Source organism: Phyllostomus hastatus, unplaced genomic scaffold (assembly GCF_019186645.2).
Source record: "Phyllostomus hastatus isolate PE091 unplaced genomic scaffold, TTU_PhHast_1.1 phas_scaffold_1674, whole genome shotgun sequence".
In the NCBI taxonomy this organism is placed as follows: domain Eukaryota; kingdom Metazoa; phylum Chordata; class Mammalia; order Chiroptera; family Phyllostomidae; genus Phyllostomus; species Phyllostomus hastatus.
In genome coordinates this window covers 26,542,787-26,561,432 of record NW_025334011.1, presented here as the reverse complement: position 1 = coordinate 26,561,432, position 18,646 = coordinate 26,542,787, and the positions used below count along the sequence as shown (strand labels likewise).

At 40.3% G+C, this 18,646-nt stretch overlaps 1 protein-coding gene across 9 annotated transcripts in view; it reads left to right on the top strand.

Moving 5' to 3' along the window:
- Window positions 1-18,646, top strand: part of SFMBT2 (Scm like with four mbt domains 2) — a 220,977-nt gene that overhangs the window by 181,259 nt on the left and 21,072 nt on the right. For all 9 annotated transcript variants that reach the window (XM_045858039.1, XM_045858046.1, XM_045858038.1 and 6 more), the window contains one exon: window positions 17,043-17,152. In XM_045858039.1, coding sequence (XP_045713995.1) covers window positions 17,043-17,152 — 110 coding nt within the window. The remainder of the gene's footprint in view (window positions 1-17,042; window positions 17,153-18,646) is intronic.

Below are 18,646 nucleotides of genomic sequence, written 5' to 3'. Positions count from 1 at the left end.
GGAAAATGGTGTCTGTGCCCATGAGAGACCTACAGTCAAGCAGGAGGGATGTATGTCCTCTGAGTCACAGGAGGTGTTGCACTAGACATGAACAAAGAGCTTCAGGAAGACAGAGGAAGGACCAGTTGTGTGGAGTGAGGGGTTGAGAGCTGGCAAGTGAAGGTTTTCCTGAAGAGGTAAGTAAGCCTGGAAGGGTCAAAGAAAGGGCTTCCTGAGATGGTGGAGCGTGTCATTACAAACGGACACTCAGGCGGATAAGGAGCAGCGTCTGGCACAGCGCCTGCCTGCAGGAGGTGCGTGAAGAAGGCTCCCATGGTCTCCGGGCACTGGGTGAAGTCGATGTTCTGGCTGCACCCAGGCAAAGCCTAAGCTGCTCATCGCTTTGATGCTGTTATTTCTCATTTCTCTTCCCACCTTTGAGGGTGAATTCTAATCATGCTGGTGGGGGGTTTCCTCCATTACATTTTTATAGCTTAGCCCCAGACAGTGTTGAGAGACAGGTTGGAATTTTGGAACCATTTCCAAACTGCTCTTGAACTGTCTGCTTTTTTCACACACATCAGTGCTTTTTCTTAAGTAAAAAGACAACACATGTATCTTCTCTATTGCTACTGGACTATGATGAATGTGTTGTAATTCCTTGGGCACAGCAATTCCTTTATCCATTGAACAATTGTTTGTTGGGCAACTTTGAGGAGCCAGGCACTGCATGCAGCAGTAGTTAAAAAAATTCTCTGCCCTCTGCTTGTTTGGTTTTCATGTTCCTGATGGGCACATGGCATGATTCTGAGCTTGATGTACATTACGGTGAATACACAGTAGACATAGGAGCAAAGGGCTGTGGGAGCTCAGAGGAGGAAGTGACAAGTATGTGGCAAGTGACACTTGCTTTGGCTTAGGCAGAATGAGTATAGGATCTTGAACCACAGCGTGGATAAGACCACACGGATGGAAGTTCAAGGTAGTGCCTGGGAGAAGTTGGTCATGTGTGGCGGAGAAGAGGATAGGTCCTTAGACTGGGGATGATTCATAGGTATAAAAGACTGTTATTTTTAGAAAAGAAAAAATGCCATCCTTCAAGGATACTACCTCTAAAAGGATGCCATGATGTGGGTAAGTGGTAAGGCCCACTGGTTAACTCCAACTCTATAAACTGACACAGACATAGATCCCTACAGATGTTAAACTCAATCAAAGAACTCAAAACAGGATTACCTCTAAGAATTTCTGTCACAATATAAATTAAGACCCCTAGACCAAGAGTGACTTTTCAGCCTTCCAGTGCTTTCAGACTGAGGGCATTTTTGCTGCGGTGATGTTGGCTGCCTGAATTTGTGCTTGTTTCTGTTGTAAGTGATCAAAACAGAACACGGAAGCTGATAAAAATACGGTGAACTGACAGACTCTTTGAAGCTGCCTGCTAGACCCTTTTACAGTGCACATCCCAGTCACCTGCGGGCTCCGTTCACAGACACGGTGACCTTAGGTTCCAGCTCTCTTCAGAGTCGGTATTTTACTACATGATTTTTTTTAGTCAAAAGTAGTTACCCCTGATCAGTTCTCTGATAGGTGCAAGCAGCTAGATTTAAAAGCCAGGCCAGAGCAGTTTTCTGATGACAAAACTAGTTTTTTGCTGATGTTCAGAAAATGCATGAGGCAGGAAGGAAGAAAAAAAAAAGCAAGCACTTCAGTTCAGTGCAAGAAAAATGTAAGTTCCGCCAAGCCAATATTTATGCTAATGCTCTCCCTTCAGCACCAGAACCTCTGTATGGTTTCAAATTTCATTTTGCTTCAAGAGAATGAGGTAATTGGAGCAAAGACAGAGTGTGTTTGCAGTTACAGGTTTTTATGTCTTTGGAAAATGTAAACTCCGCCCAGTCTGCTAGAACCAGATAACGTCTGTGGGTTTGGATGCAGAGCCAGCCTGCGGAGGGCTTAGTGCAGGCTGAGAAGATGGGTCCTGAGCTCGGAGAGGGCAGTGGTGTTCCAGAGAGCAGTTTCTGGCAAAAGTGATTTTTATGTTTTTTGGCAGAAGTGGTTATTAATGTGTGTGCTTATTCACTTTCTGGTCAGTGAACATGCTGAACATTAGACTTGAGCGAGGTTTTGAGGGGCTAAGAGCTGTGACTGGCCTCGGTCCCAACAAGGCTCCAGCCAAGGGAGGCAGGCGACCTCTGAGGAGCTGGAGCCAGAGCCAGAGACGGAGACACTCCAGTCAAGTCCAGTCATCCCACATAAGGAAACTCAGAGCAGACAGCCTGGGGTCAGGGAGGAGTGGGGGTTATCAGTCTGTTTATGCTCCCTTGGTGTCTGGGACATTGTTTTGGGACCTGGGGACCCTGTTGCATGGAGGGTAGGACCTGTAAGTGCAGGCAGTAAGTGGTGGTGGTTATCATCACCCAAACCCATGTGCTCAGTATGATCATTGTCAACTAGGACTGTCCTTTTCTATCCCAAATACTTCCACCCACATGCCTCCCCCAGTAATGCCAAGGTCTCCCAAATATATACAGAGTGCATATCTCCATGGGCCCTCAGCAAACACATGAGGTTTTGATATCACAAGCCTGCCCATACCTCAGAAACTGTTAGTGTCATTCTTCTCAGTTACTCACAAAGGTGTCAGGAAATTTCTGCTTTATGCTTTATGTGCAGTCTCCTTAGTCACCAGATCTGTGATACTTACTTTATATACAATGAATTAAGGCAGATGGGTGTTGCATGCTTATTGTGTGCAAGAGATGTTAAATGAGCGAGCGAGCCTGAGTACAATAGAAAAAGAGGGAGTGGAATATCTAATGATATATTTACTCATAATGTTGTGTGCTGCCATGAAAAGTCCATCTTCTGATAGGCACATGATGCAATGGGAGACACTGACCAAGTCCTGTGAGCAGAAACGACTCATGAAAACACCAGCTCAGGAAGAATGGTGGAGGCCCTGCTTTTATTGAGACTCTACAGGCTGTGAATGTAAAGGCAGCACTCCAGGATAAAGTATCTGGTGGATTGCAGAGATGGGGGAGCATCCATGGTTTTTCTTAAGCATTATTTGGTCATTTGCCAATATGTGACCTCTGTTTTAAGTAAAAAAGAGAAACCTGTCATTTCTGGGGGCAGGGAGAACTCTCTAGGAGTCCTTGTTCACATTTTGCCCGTTACCCTTTGATGTGTGAAGCTGCTAGTTGCTGTGGAATATGCTGGCTCAGCAGCAGAAATGACCTGTGTTTTACCTTCTGCTTTTTGGCATCATGGGTTGGTCATTTAAGGGATGAACTTTTATACAGGGAAAATCGACAGTTGGGTATTTCCTATGAAAAGCTAAAACCATAGCAACTGATGTTCTGCTCCCTTTTTTCTTCTGTCTGATGCTTCATGGAAGCCTTTGGAGAAAGCAACGTGAATCCTGAACACTCGGGAAGCTTTCTCAAGTGCTAAGCTTCCATGCCTTATTCTTTCCTCCAACAGAACTCTCTGTCCCACTTAGCTGAGAGTCCCCAAGACACTGACTGATTTGAGACCCGTGTGCTCAGGCTAACTCCGGGATCAGTCTGCATATGATACAGTAGAGCGATGAGATAAAATAAGTAAGACTAGATGGAACTTCCACTTGCCAAGGCGGAAATGTTGTTACTGATGGGCAAAGTAAAATACAAATGCACCCACACAGTCCCACCCCACCCCGCCCATCTACCCTACCTGTTATCCATCTTTTTACCATCCATCCATCCATCCATCCATTACATCTTTTGATCTGTCTTTCACTCTGTCACTTACCCATCCATTCATCATCTCTGCATCATTTATCCTATCTATCTTTCATATCTAAAAGAGTCACTTTGGTACTCTTCCATTAAATGAATAGGTTATAATAAATTTAACTTGGCAGAAAGTGACTGCAGAAATGATTAGAGCCATGCACACAGGTCTGAGGATGTGGAGCCTGAGGTTGCCACCAGGGCACATGGGAACCATAGAGGAGACTGGAGTGTTCACCTCAAACAAAATTTTTATGCCCCTCAATCTGCTTCTGGGGCTTCAGAAAGTGCAGAAGTAATGATGTGGGGACTGCACGGTGCAGCTGCAGTCCATGTATACTTATTTTCATCCATTCACAATCTTTGTAGGGTCTTTTGAATACCAAGGTGTTCAGTTATTCAACATTCAGGATAAGTTTACTGAGCATCTGCCACCTCACATACCCTTCTAGCCCTGGGTACACAGCAGTGAATAAGACATCATCCATCCATTCACTCCTTTGAGCCCTGAACAGTTCATGAGTCATAACCATGTACCAGGTGGGCACTGTGCTAGAAGCTGGAGAGTTGTGGTGAGCAAGAGATGAGGGCCTCAGGAGTTGACAGAACCCCTGCAGGCAGGAGGGAGTCTTGTCTTCTCTTCTTGACTCTGGGCCCGCTTCAGTGTAACAAGACCACACAAGTGCAATTACAGTGGCAGAGTCTGTGCCCGGTTGTGTTAGAATAACACCCCAGTTTTGTGTTATCTGGGGTCAGTGGGGGCATTGGATGTGGTGGCTTTTAAATCTGGAAGCCCGTGCTGTTTGTCACTTGGACAGTAAGATCGGATGAAAAGATGACTCTTACAGAGGTCTCCCTTCCAGTCCCTCTTTCACTGGCTTCATGTGCTCCAGACCCTGCATCCCAACCCTTTTTTACTGGCTAATAGGAAGGGAGGAAATTTGCCTAATACAAGCATCTGATAATCTCTGACTTTGGGATTCTTCCATGAGGTATGACAAATAGAGGCCAATCAGGTGAGGTATGATTTCAAACATTATAACAGAAGGTTGGAATACTGAACATCAAGTCTAAAGCAGAAAGAGAGTGTGCAGATGTGCTGTCACTGAGGGTTCAGGGCCCTGCACTGACTCTGCTCTCTCTGTTCTACTGACATGTGAAATAGTGATGTGAGTGGCCCAGAGAGGGAGAGTGACCACTGCCTCCCCAACACCACTCCCCACCCCCCTCACCCCCCCACCCCTGGTCTGGGAAGTTTTTAGTGGGACCTAGCTCTTCAGAATTTGGCTTCAGTTGTTGCTTGTAGTTTGCATTTCTGCCACATTGTTGACCCATTAAGCTATTTCCTTCAATTTCTTGGATTTGATTACAGTGTTTAATTTAGGTCCCCCATTTGGGAGTTTGTGATGCCTTTTTGAATTTCTCCTTGTTATGTATCCATGACCATTTTTTCTGGGCTACCTGTCACAACTTTGAAAAACAAGACAGCCTTTATGTGGGAACTCAGAAAGGAAGAAACCCAAAGTTGCCTTAACTATATATAAATGATACTGAAAAAGAGGATAGCTTTTATTTTTCAAAGCGTCCATGGGTTTATCCGTATAATTGAGAGAAGGTGGTGTTGAGGTCACAGGAAATATTGCCTCAAAGCAAGGACTTACACTTTTCAGGTAATAATGGACAGAGGAAAAATCTTGCCTGGGTGAAACCCAGTTAAGTCAGTCAACAAAATTGAAGATGTTTTTGTTGCTGGTGTTTTAAGTTGATGCTGAACATTAACCCATTAAGAACAATGAGCCAGCGCGTGGGCGGGTGCACACTCGAACACACACACACATAGTCTGTGATGCAGAAACTGACGGGATGCTACACGGTGTCTGGGGAGGCTGGCAAAGCAAATGCACAAATATTTTCAGTTGTTAGATCTTTACACTTTGTAAAGAAGATAAGCTACTTTTGTTGACTTTCTCATCATACCATAGGATAAGATTTTGTAGCAGAGAAAAGATCAATAGCAAATGCTATCTCCTAGGCCTCCATTCAGATTAATTATATGGGATCAAATAAATTCTTGGAATGAACTAAATTTTTTTAAAAATTTATTGTTTATGCTATTGCAGTTGTCCCTATTTCCCCTCTTTGCCCCCCTCCACCCAGTACCCACATTCTCTCCAGCACTCCTGCCTCGTTAGTTCATGTCCATGGGTCGTGCATGTAAGTTCTTTGGCTTCTCCATTTCCTATACAGTTCTTAACACCCCCCATCTATTTTGTAACTACCAATTTGTACTTAATTGCTGCATCTTCCCCCCGTTCTCCCCCTTCTCCATACCTATAATTCTGTTCCTGTTCTGCTTGTTTGCTTAGTTTGTTTTTTAGATTCAGTTGTTGATGGTTGTGAATTTGTTGTCATTTTAATGTTCATAGTTTTGATCTTCTTTTTCTTATATAATTCCTGCTAATATTTCCTATAATAATGGTTTGGTGATGATGAACTCCTTTAGATTTACCTTGTCTGGGAAGCACTTTATCTGCCCTACCATTCTAAATGATGATTTTGCTGCATAGAGTAATCTTGCTTTTTATCACTTTGAATACTTTCTGCAAATCCCTCCAAGTCTGCAGTTTCTTTTGAATAATCAGCTGACAGTCTTATGGAAACTTCTTTGTAGGTAATTATCTGTTTTTCTCTTGCTGCTTTTAAGATTAAATCTTTTTAAAAAAATATATAATCTTTATTATATTTTTCCATTACCATTTAGTCCTCTTATATGCCCCCTCCCCACAGTTATCTTGCTTTTATCCATGTCCATGAGTCCTCCTTTTTCCTCAGTCCCTCCTCACCCACTACCTGTCATCTGCTCTCCATCTATGAGTCGGTCTTGGTTTTACTTGTTAGTTCAGTTTGTTCATTAGATTCCACACATGAGTGAAATCATATGGTATTTGTCTTTCTCTGACTGGCTTATTTCACTTAGCATAATGTTCTCCAGGTCCATCCACAGTATGGCAAAGGGTAAATTTTCCTTCTCTTTTACTGCCAAGTAGAATTTTATTGTGTAAATGTCCCATAGTTGTTACATCCACTCATCTATTGATAGACACTTGGCCTTCTTCCATAACTTGGCAATTGTAAATCATGCTGCAGTGAACATAGGGGTGCTTTTGTTCTTTCAAATTAGTGTTTTGTGTTCCTTCACATATATTCCCAGAAGTGGGATCGCTGGATGTAAAGGCAGATCCATTTTTAATTTCTTAACTCCATACTGCTTTCCACAGTGGCTGTACCAGTCTGCATTCCCACCAACAGTGCAAAAGGGTTTCCCTTTCTCCACATCCTCACCAGCACTTGTTGTTTATTGGTTTATTGATGATAGCCATTCTGACAGGTGTGAGATGGTGTCTCATTGGTTTTTTATTTCTATTTCTCTGGTGATTTGAGACATTGAGCATCTTTTCATATGTCTATTGGCCATCTGTATGTCCTCTTTGGACAAGTATATATTCAGATCCTTTGCCCATTATTTAATTGGGTTATTTGTTTTTTTTGGCATTGAGTTTTGTTAAGTGCTTTATAATTTTTGGATCTTAACACCTTATCAGATGTATTGGCCAATATGTTTTCCCATTCTGTGGGTTATCTTTATTTATTTTGTTGATGATTTCCTTTGCTGTGCAAAAACTTTTTAGTTTGATGAATTCCCATTTGTTTATTTTTTTTTTTGTTTCCCTTGCCTGGGGAAATATATCTGATAAAAAATTTCTATGAGCAGTGTTCAGGATTTTGCTGCCTATGTTTTCTTCTAGGGTTTTTGTGGTTTTGGGTCTAACATTTAAGTTTTTGATCCATTTTGAATTTATTCTTGTGTGTGGTATAAGAAGGTGGTCTAGTTTCATTTTTCTGCACATATATGTCCAGTTTTCCCAACACCATTTATTGAATAAACTACCTTTAGCTTATTGTATGTGCTTGCTTCTTCTGTCAAATATTAATTGAGTATAAAGGAATGGGTCTATTTCTGGGCTTTCTATTCTGCTCCATTGATCTACATGTCTGGTTTTATGCCAGTACTAGGCTGTTTTGATTGCTATAGCCCTGTAGTATAGTTTGATATTAGGTAGCATGAATCTTCCAACTTTTTTCTTCTTTTTTAGGATCACTGTAGCCATGTGGCACCTTCTGTGGTTCCATATAAATTTTTGAAATATTTGTTCTAATTCTGTGAAATAAGTCATTGGAATATTGATGGGAATTGCATTGAATCTGTAGATTGCTTTGGGTAGTGTGGATATTTTAATGATGTTAATCTGTCCTATTCGTGAACATGGTATGTGCTTCCACTTATTTGCATCTTCAGTTTCTTTCTTTGTGTCCTATAATTTTCCAAGTATAGGTCTTTTACATCTTTGGTTAGGTTTATTCCTAGGTATTTTATCTTTTTGAAGCAATTGTGAATGAGATTATTTCTTAATTTCCCTTTTTTTAATTCATTATTGGCATATAAAAATGCAACCCACTTCTGAATATTAATTTTGTATCATGCTACCTTGCTGAATTCATTTATCAGTTCTAGTAGTTGCCTGGTGGAATCTTTGGGATTCTCTATGTACAATATCATGTCATCTGCAAATAAAGAGAGTTTTACTTTTTCTTTTCCAATTTGGATGCCTTTATTTCTTCTTGGCTGATTGCTGTGACTAGGACTTCCAGTACTATGTTGAATAAGAGGTGAAAGTAGGCATCCCTGTCTTATTCTCAATGTTCAAGTGAACACTTGTCATTTTTGCCCATTGAGTATGATGCTGGCAGTGGGTTTGTCATTTACGGCCTTTGTTATGTTTAGGTATGGTCCCTCTATACCCACTTTGCTGAGAGTTTTTATCATAAATGGGCTAGATTTTAAAAAATGTTTTTTCTACATACTATAGATATGATCATGTGATATTTATCATTTTTATGTGGTGTATAACATTTATTGATTTGCAAATGTTGTACCATACTTACATTCCTGGAATAAATCCCACTTGATCATGGTGTATGATCTTTTTGATGCGTTGCTATATTTGGTTGGTTGAGGATTTTAGTGTCTATGTTCATTAGGGATATTAGCCTATAATTTTCTGTCTTTGTAATGTCTTTATCTAGTTTTGAAATTAGGATAATGCTAGCCTCATAAAATGAGTTTTGGACCCTTCCCTTCTCTTGAATTTTATGAAATAGTTTGAGAAGGAGAGGTGTTAATTCTCCTCAGATTGTTTGGTAAAGTTTACCTCTGGAGCCATCTAGTCTGGGACTTTTGTTTGGTGGAATTTTTTTTATTATTGCTTCAGTTTCATTAGGTGTAGCCTGTGTATTCAGTGTCTCTGATTCTTCCTGATTTAGTTTTGGATCATTGTATGTTTCTAGGAATGTATCCATTTCATCCAGGTTGTCCAATTTGTTGGTATATAGTTGTTCATATTTTCTTGCAACACTTTGTATTTCTTTGGTATCAGTTGTTATTTCTCCTCTTTCATTTCTGATTTTTATTTTTGGGTCCTTTGTCTTTTTTCTTGATGAGTCTGGTTAAAGGTTTGTCAATCTTGTCTGTCCTTTCAAAGAACCAGCTTGTAGATTCATTGATCTTTTGTATCAGCTTTTTAGACTCTATTTCATTTACTTCTGCTTTTTGATCTTAATTATTTCCTTTGTTCTACTCACATTGGGCTTTGTTTGTTGTTCCTTTTCAAGTTCCTTTAAGTATGAAGTTAGATTGTTTATTTGAGCTTTTTCTTGTGTTTTGTTTTTTTTTTTTGGTTTTGTTTTTTTGAGATAAGCCTGTAATACTATGAATTTTCCTCTTAGGACTGCTCTCCAAGTGTCCCACAGATTTTGGATTGTTGTGTCCATTTTCATTTGTTTCAAGATACGTTTTGATTTCTTCCTTGATTTTGTTGTTGACCCACCCATTCATTATTGATAATATTTTATTTAGCTTCCATGTCTTTGTGTGTTTTTCAGTGTTCTTTTTTTAAAGATTTTATTTATTTATTTTTTAGAGAGAGGGTAAGGGAGGTAGAAAGAGAGGAAGAGAAACATCAATGTGTGGTTGCCTCTCTTGTACCCCTGACTGGGGTCTTGGCCTGCAACGCTGGCGTGTGTCTTAGACTGGGAATTGAACCAGCGACTCTGGTTTGCAAGCTGGCATTCAGTCCACTGAGCCACACCAGCTAGTGTCAGTGTTCTCCTTATGGTTGATTTCTAGTTTCATAGTATTGTGGTCAGAGAAGATGTTTGATATGATTTCAGTCTTCTTAAATGTATTGAGACTTGTTTTTTTGTCCTAACATGCAATCTGTCCTAGAAAATGTTCTATGTGCCCTTGAAAAATATGTATATTCTTTGCTTTGGGGTGCAATGCTCTGAAGATATCAATTAAATCTATTTGATCCAGTGTGTCCTTTAAGGCCACTGTCTCCTTGTTGATATTCTACCTGGAAGATCTATCCATTGAAATCAATGGGGTGTTAAAATCCCTGACTACAACTGTATTTCTGTTGATCTCTCCCTTTACATCCATCAAAATTTGCTTCGCATATTTAGGTGCTCCTATGTTGGGCGTGTAAATGTTTACTAGGATAATACCCTCTTTTTGGAATGTTCCCTTTACCATTATGTAGTGTCCTTCTTTGTCTCTTGGTATAGGCTTTGTTTTAAAAGTCTATTCTGTCAGATATAAGTAAGTACTGCTACCCTAGCTGTTTTTCCTTTCCAATTTGCATGAGATATCTTTTTCCAGCCCTTTACTTTTAGTCTTTGTGTATCTTTTGATCTGAGATGTGTTTCTTGTAGACAGCATATATATAGGTCTTGTTTTCTTATCCATTCAGCTACCCTTTGTCTTTTGGTTGGAGCATTTAAGCCATTTACATTTAAGGTGATTATTGATAGATATGCATTTAGTGCCATTTTACTGTATTATTTTATCATAACCCCATCTCCTAATACTATCACATGGGAAGTTAGTGGTCTCACACATGATTTGGTGGGGGTGAGGGGCACAATTCAATTTATAGCAGAAGAGAAAACCGCAAGGTAAAAAAGAAAAGAGTTCCAGTGTATGATATTTTACTGATGATGGACAATGAGTTCAGAGGGCATAATGGGTAGGTTTAGGGAACAGGGAAGGGCTTGAGATTGGGTCAAACTAGGGGAAAATGCAGAGCCAAATGGGAATCATTTTTTGGCTAGAAAGAATGTTCTAGAAGTGTTGTGGTGACTGAGGTGATTGAAGATACAGAGCATGATGGAATTCTCCTGTTGGTCTTCCAGGGAGAGGTAGAAAATTCCTGAAAATTATATCCTCTTGTGCGGGGGTGGGGGAGGGCAGTCGGAGAGAAGGGGGGGGCCTGCGTCCCAGGGAAATAGTGCGGGGAGGGAGCACCTTCTCTCCAGGGCATTGCCCAGGGGAGGTCAGCCTTGTGTTAAGAATCTAAATAAAGGTAGAGGTTAGTTTGGGCCAAAACGGTAGAGTTCTCTACCTGATCAAATGTCCGATTACTACTGTTTATTTATTAAAGTGTTTGTAACTAATAACAAAAGGAGAGGTGAACACTTATCATTAATTTTTCAGTGAGTGCATTAGATGTCATAGAGACAGAATGAAAACACCCACTTTCAAAGGTAAATAACTTGAAAAAGTTACTTGCCTTGTCTTCTTTTCAAAGTGTTTCCTGCTTTTCTCTGGCTTCATTAAAAGGTTATGTTTGTACTAAAGAGAAGACTGTCATGGCTCCTGTCTTCTCATACAAGCACATCTTCCTGATTTCCAGTTTTTGATGACACTTGATCATGGCTGATGCAGTGCACACTTGTGGTGTGGAGGCTAGGCTTGATAGAATTCTGGGAAAAGGAGTGCAACTGCTGTAATTCTTCCAAACCCCAAATTCCTTCAGCCAAGGAGGCAGGTCTTAATTAACAATCTCCATTGAACTCTGGTTCCAACACTTAAAGACTGGGCTTGTCTTGCTCTGCGATTCACTTGTCCTCCTATCATATCGACAAGGCCAGATACTGAAGTCTGAATCTTTCCTCATTTTAATCCTTTTGAAATTTTCCACGTAAGATCTCGTTCATGAGCAAAACCCTATTGATAAAGTGCTAAGTAAAAAAAAAATTTTTGTCATTTTACTTTTTTAAAAAGTCTTCATAAAATTAGCTCCACTCCATCTGCTTTTGAAGTTGAAAAGAAGAAATCTTTTAGGCTATGAGGGCTTTTGATGGTTCTGGTTTTTGTAAAAAGCCAACTATTATAACCGTGATCCTTGGACAGACTGCAAAGCAGAAAGGTCTGTTAGAACAGTGAACTCATGAGGGAAGGCTCCTTTTCATCTGTAGTCTTTTTCTGACCCTTCAAGAGAAAGAACATTCTCCTTCATGTATCCTTGTGGGCCGGTTTGTCTCTAAGAGTCTGCCCCAGAGAGGCCTCTCCCTCTGGTCACTAGAATTCAACACACTATCAACCTTTAAAGTTGGGAATCTGTTGACTTTGCATTAAATTCAGATGCAGTTGAGGTTGGAAATTATCTAAATTACTTTTGTTTTGGGAGGAGAAATTTTCATAAGATCAGGAAATTATGGAATAAGTTTTCACATGTGAGAGGAAATTATGGAATAACATAATTTCATGAACTGAACAGAAAAAAGTTCCCATTGATTTACCATGCACTTTGAGTGTTAACATTCATGGAGTAGCTCCTGTGTATCAAACACTATTTCAGTGTTTCCTCCTTTCCCTGATAATAGCACTTAGATTCTTTTCTCCTCTTTGTCTCTTCCTCCCTCTGATTATTCCTCTCCTCTTCCCCATACCCTGACCCACTCACCATTTTCTGAACAAACTCTTTTATTTTATTTTAATCATTGTTCAAGTACAGTTTTCTGCCTTTTACTCCCATTTCAGCCCACCCACCCATCCCTCCCTCCCTCCCTCCCATTTCCACCCCTCGCCCTAGTTTTTATGCATGTGCCCTTAATACTTGTTCCTGTAAACCCTTCCCATTCTCCCCTGAAATTCTCTCTTCTCCCCACTCTGGTCACTGTCAGCCTGTCCTCTGTTTCAGTGTCTTTGACTATATTTTGCATGTTTCTTTGTTTTGTTGTTTAGGTTCCTATTAAAGGTGAGATCATATGGTATTTGTCTTTCACCGTCTGGCTTATTTCACTTAGCACAATGCTTTCCAGTTCCATTCATGCTATCATGAAAGGGTAGGAGCTCCTTCTTTCTTTCTGCTGCATAGAATTCCATTGTGTAAATGTACCATAGTTTTTTGATCCATTCATTTACTGATGGGTACCTAGGTTGCTTCCAGCACTTGGCTATTGTAAATTGTGCTGCTGTGAACATTGGGGTGCAAAGGTTCTTTTGGATTGGTGTTTCAGGGTTCTTAGGATATAGTCCCAGCAGAGGAATTGCTGGGCCAACAGGAAGATCCATTTTTAGTTTTCTGAGGAAGTTCAGTAATGTTTTCCATAGTTCCATAGTACTGTACCAGGCTGCAGTCTCACCAGCAGTGCACTAGGGTCCCCTTTTCTTTTTTTTTTTTTTAAGATTTTATTTATTTATTTTTTAGAGAGGGGAGGGAGGGAGATAGATAGATAGAGAGAGAAACATCAATGTGTGGTTGCTGGAGGTTATGGCCTGCAACCCAGGCATGTACCCTGGCTGGGAATCGAACCTGCGACATTTTGGTTCACAGCTCGTGCTCAATCCACTGAGCTACGCCAGCCAGGGCTGGGTCCCCTTTTCTCCACAACCTCTCCAACACTTGTTTGTTGCTTTGTTTATGATGGCCATTCTGACCAGTGTGAAGTGGTATCTCATTGTGGTTTTAATCTGCATCTCTCTGATAGCTAGCGATATTGAACATCTTTTCATGTGTCTCTGGATCCTCTGTATGCAAAGAAACTCTTGTGCCTGGTGGAGCAGAGATAGGAGAGCAAAGGAGCTCCGCAGGACTTGGCAGCAAAGCACACTATCAAATTGCTCACTCTGAGGTCCAGGAGGATGGAGTGCTCTCACCGGACTTGATCTTAGGTCCTTGGCGCCCTTTCCCATAGCATCTTTGTGTGGTGGCTAGAGAGGAAACTAGATTTGGATATGTTAAGAATTGAAATGAAGATAAATAATTTGAAAGTATGAATTATTTTTACAAAATGTTCTAAAAAGGAAGCAGTAATAAGAAAGTCAAGGCACTTCTAAGGAAAGTTATTTTGCAAAGATGCAAGACAAATACAAACATGTACCAATAGGCATAGAGAGGCTAAAGCACAGGAGAGTTTGTTTTATGGGTTGAGGAGGGCTGCGTTGATATTAATAAGAGGGTAGTCTTTGAATATTTTGTTATCGGAAGTTGTTACTGCCTTTATTTCACATAATTTCCCTGTTGTAGAAAAGGAGAATCTTTTCCACTACTCTCTCAAATTCCGTGGCTGGGGCCTACAAATTAAACTGACAAAAGACAGATTGACAGGCAAGTGTTTATTTTGAATATACACAGACCTCACAGAAAAGCAGTGGAAGATTTTTACATACTATTTTAACAAAAGGCAATAAATTATGGAGAGGTGATAAGGCAAAGGAAAAGTAGTTTGAGCTTCTAAGGCTGGTATTGCAGGAAGGTAAATACATAGGGAAAACTAATGGAAGATAAGGGTTCTTTTCCTAAGGTTTGTTTCTGTTGAGTTGTTTCTGTGACGTCTTTCTCCGGTGACAAGGGTTATACTCTTTCTGGTATGGGAGAGAGGGGATGGAAGGACACCTTCACAAAGGGAAATTTATGCCCTGCTTCTAGGCAGAAAGGGGGAGGGCAGAGAGCTCTTCTCTGTCTGCTGTTTCTCACTTGTTTTCATTGCAAAATAATCCAACATCAAAGTGGCATATTTTGAGGTGGCATGTTCTGATTTGCTTTGTTATGAACCAGATAAATGGCAATGCCCCCATTATACAGAGGAGGAAATCTAATCAAGTATCTTTCCTGTGGACCCATAGCTTCTGCAAGATGGAACTGGGATTTGATCTGGTATCTGTACAATTACGAAGGATATTGCCTTTTTGCTATAATGCATTGTGGGTGCTTCTGTATAGAAATATGTTCTCAAGAAATATCTCATAAACTCCAAGAAACTGAGTGAGTCATTGCTCTAGCATGAAGTATGTCCTGTTAATTGGAGGCAGGGCCCATGTTCCACTTTCTAACTGAGAGCATAATGAACTGAGTTCCGATGTTTTACAAGGTGCAGTCATTCAGTCTAACTCTGGATATTAATAACAGCTGTCAACTAAGTTATTGTCATGGACATAACTACAATACACTAAGATGCCATGGACACAAAAATCAGTTCACACTCCCAAAGTTTTATGGGGAGCTTGTTGAATTCAGAGATGAATGGTGTGACATTGAGAAAAGTCATGGGAAAATTATTCAATATTGTATGCTTTGTCACAATTTGATTGCTGCCTGCTTCCAGACTGAATTGAACTCTGGAAGGCATTTTCTTTTCACAGCCACAAAATGCATTTCAATATACAGCAAATAACAGGTAGCTCTGGGGTTTTCTCAGTGAAACACAATGAAAAGAATCAGTTGAATTTTTATTGTCTGTTGATAAATGCTTTGCACATTATTTCAGCCAGTTCTAATTGGATTTATTTTTAAACTGGGTCTCTGTAAATTGTCCTGACAGTAAACAATAAAATCAGATGATTATTCTAATGCAGAAAACATAAGTACACCAAAACAGCTTGTCCTGGCCTTTTAGCGCCTTGGCTGAACCAGGAACATAGCAAAATGCTATTCAAGGAAAGAAAAGGTACCTGCCATGCTGACTGCATGGTATAAAATGTTTTCAGGTCAAATCCTCAGTTATAATATGAGAAAGCTGTATTGTTTTTCAGAATTAAATCAGGGCACAAACTATGCCAGTTACATTCACGAACCAATCAGAAACATGAAAATTCTTTTAACATACTTACGTCTCCTTCTTTGCCATTGATACTGTGCTGGTCTCCAAAAAACAGCAGGTGCTTCAGCAATGATGCCAGTGTGCCATCTCAGTAAGATACTTGTATCACTCTTTCAATGGTATTTTTCTCTGAAACATGAGACGTGAGCTCAGTGCCTGGCTTCCTCCTCTTCTGGACTGGGAGAGCCTTGAGGAGCGGCAGGTGCCGTGTCGCATTCTGCCTGTGCTCCTAGGGCCAGCATGCGGCAGATCCCGACCAAGGGGCACTTCCTGGTTGGTCTCCCATTCCTTTCTGCATGGCCCTGCGCCTTCACATTCTTTCAGTTCTCCATCCAAAGAACAGCAACTCATGAACATGCCAGAACTTGTTAATAATGTTCATTGTTAATGATGATTTGCTCATGGAAAGGTGAGGGCCCTAAATTCCTCGTTCTTTTTCATCTGAGAAATGCATCAAGATTAACAGGGACATGTCATCTCTTCAGAGCATGCAGTCGGTGCTTTCGAAGGGGAGTGTCTCATCCTTCTGGGGGTGTTGCAGTCAGCAAAGACAACATGCTTATTTTCTTTGATTTGTGATTTGGGATGAGGGGTTAATTTGAGGAAATAGCATGGTGTTGGATGTTCCATACTTCCTTTTGAAACTGCCATCTCAGAGAGAATTGTCCTGGTATTAAATAGCCATAAACTGGGGCAGTGTCAGGTGGTTTTCACGTAATTGTTACCCACTTTACACATATCTGAGGTCTAACTATGAACCTGTTGTCTCTGTCTTATTGATGCCTTTTGAAAATTTACTTCTAAGAATAAAATGAAATTCTCAGTAGCCAGTCCTACTGAAGAGTAACCCTGTTGAAGAATAATCAGTGGCTCTTTGGAAGCCGTAGGTGTGGGTCCACAGGAGCTGAGCCAGGCTATCAAGGACACGGCATTGTGGATGTCACTCATTCATAGGGTTACCAGGTGTCAGAGCCAACTCAATGACACATAACATACACACACACACACACACATTGGAAGAAATGGTTTGGTTTTCCACATCCAGAAATGTTAGTGAGAGTCCACCATCCCCACTCACCAGCAGAGGGATTGGATTGTACCACCTGCTTTCTCCCATGGATGGTGAGCCTGCGGAACTCCTATCTAATGTCTTCAGAGCCCTTTACCCAAAGGAATGTTAAGCAAATGCTTCTTGTGTCAGCAAGGTGGCTTTCAAAGCATCCCTGTGTTAGCAGGAATGGGTACAATACAAGTTCATTCTGGTTCTCTTTTTCCCAACAGGTTCTTAGCATGATAATCAATGCAGCTTATAAGCCTGGGAGGGTATTGAGGGAATTACAACTGGTGGAAGATCCACACTGGAACTTTCAGGAGGAAACGCTGAAGGCAAAGTAAGTGTTTTCAATTCTGGGAAACAAGGGTTCTTGTAATAGTTGGCTGCTCCAATGAAACTTGTTGTTCCTCCTTTTGACAGAGAAATGGAAGCAAGAGGAAAGGCTGTCATTCTGCAATTCTGTGTGCTGCACATGGAATATTGGCATTTTTCTCCAGAGTTGCCTGGAGGTTTAGGATTCCTAACGTGAACTAGAGGGTTGCTCAAATAATACTTCATGTTAAACATTCAGAATTAAAACATACTGTGTTCAGGTCCAAGAGATTACTTTATCCAAAGGGGGGGACATTGTTATAAAAAGAGGATATCACTTATCTATGTTATACATTGTTCATTAGCAGCTCTTAATACTTGATACTATAAAGGGTTTAATTAAGCCAGATCCAAACATTCTTTACTCTGAGAGTTGATAGTTTTTAAAAGATAGCAAAAAACAGTACCTCTGTTTGGTTTTGGTGAATGGTCTGCAGGTTAACATGTAGTTGCTCATGTGTTTGGAAATAGGCTAATTGGAAAGGTGCTGGTCTTGCTTTGCTTTAAGTTTCTTGAACTCTGAATTTGAGAACACCAATTGGGTCAGTAGGCTTGAACTCTGTTGCTTAGGAAACAGATAGAAAAAGATCCATTTCTCTAGCTAAATTTATGTTTAATAATTGCTTTGGTGTTCTAAGAGGGCTTTTAATATTTAGTTAGGCTTTTCAAATGGAATAGATCTTACTGGTCAGCTTCTTGTATAAGTGAACTAACATCGTTTAGATTTGACATTTGGGAAATGAAGCTTTTGGAAAGAGTGAACCACTTTTCAACAGGTAACATATGTATCTACAAGCTCTTCTTTAAAGAAAGTATTTATCTTATTCATAGTGAAAGTTGAGGAATATTAAGTAATTTGTATGAGCAATAATTACTCTGTAATTCACTTACACTGGAACTGAGTAGAGTTGTTGAGATACTGCAATTTTCTTCAACATTTTTGTCAGTTATCCAACCATTGTTGTCTAGTGTCTTTTTTGAATATCTGTGTGATTCTAGATTTAGTAAAAGTCACTTATAGTCTATTGATATTCTACCAGATTACAAAAGTTAAAGGGAATATATGAGAAGGGACCCCCCCCCAAAAAAAAACAGAATTATCTTCTGGAGGGCAGGTTCCTTGTAGTACAGGCTTCCCCTACTAGGTAAGTATTCTAGGAACCCATCTGTATCAGTGTACCAGCTGGTGTTGTTGTGAGAGGCTACATTTGACTTCAGTGAATTATTTTTGAAGATTCTTTCAACACGTTTGCCCATTTCATGATGGCTGATTTATGAGTGCACCTGCCCACACTGCATTGAGTGTTCAGTAATTTTTGATCAAAAAAACATGATCGTATGCCCCACTGTTCCTATTTACTTGATCTCGCCCCAAGCTACATTTTTTTTTTGTTTTCCTGGATGAATGAAGTCCTCAAAGGGAAACATTTTACCCATGTGGAAGAGGTGAAACAAGAAA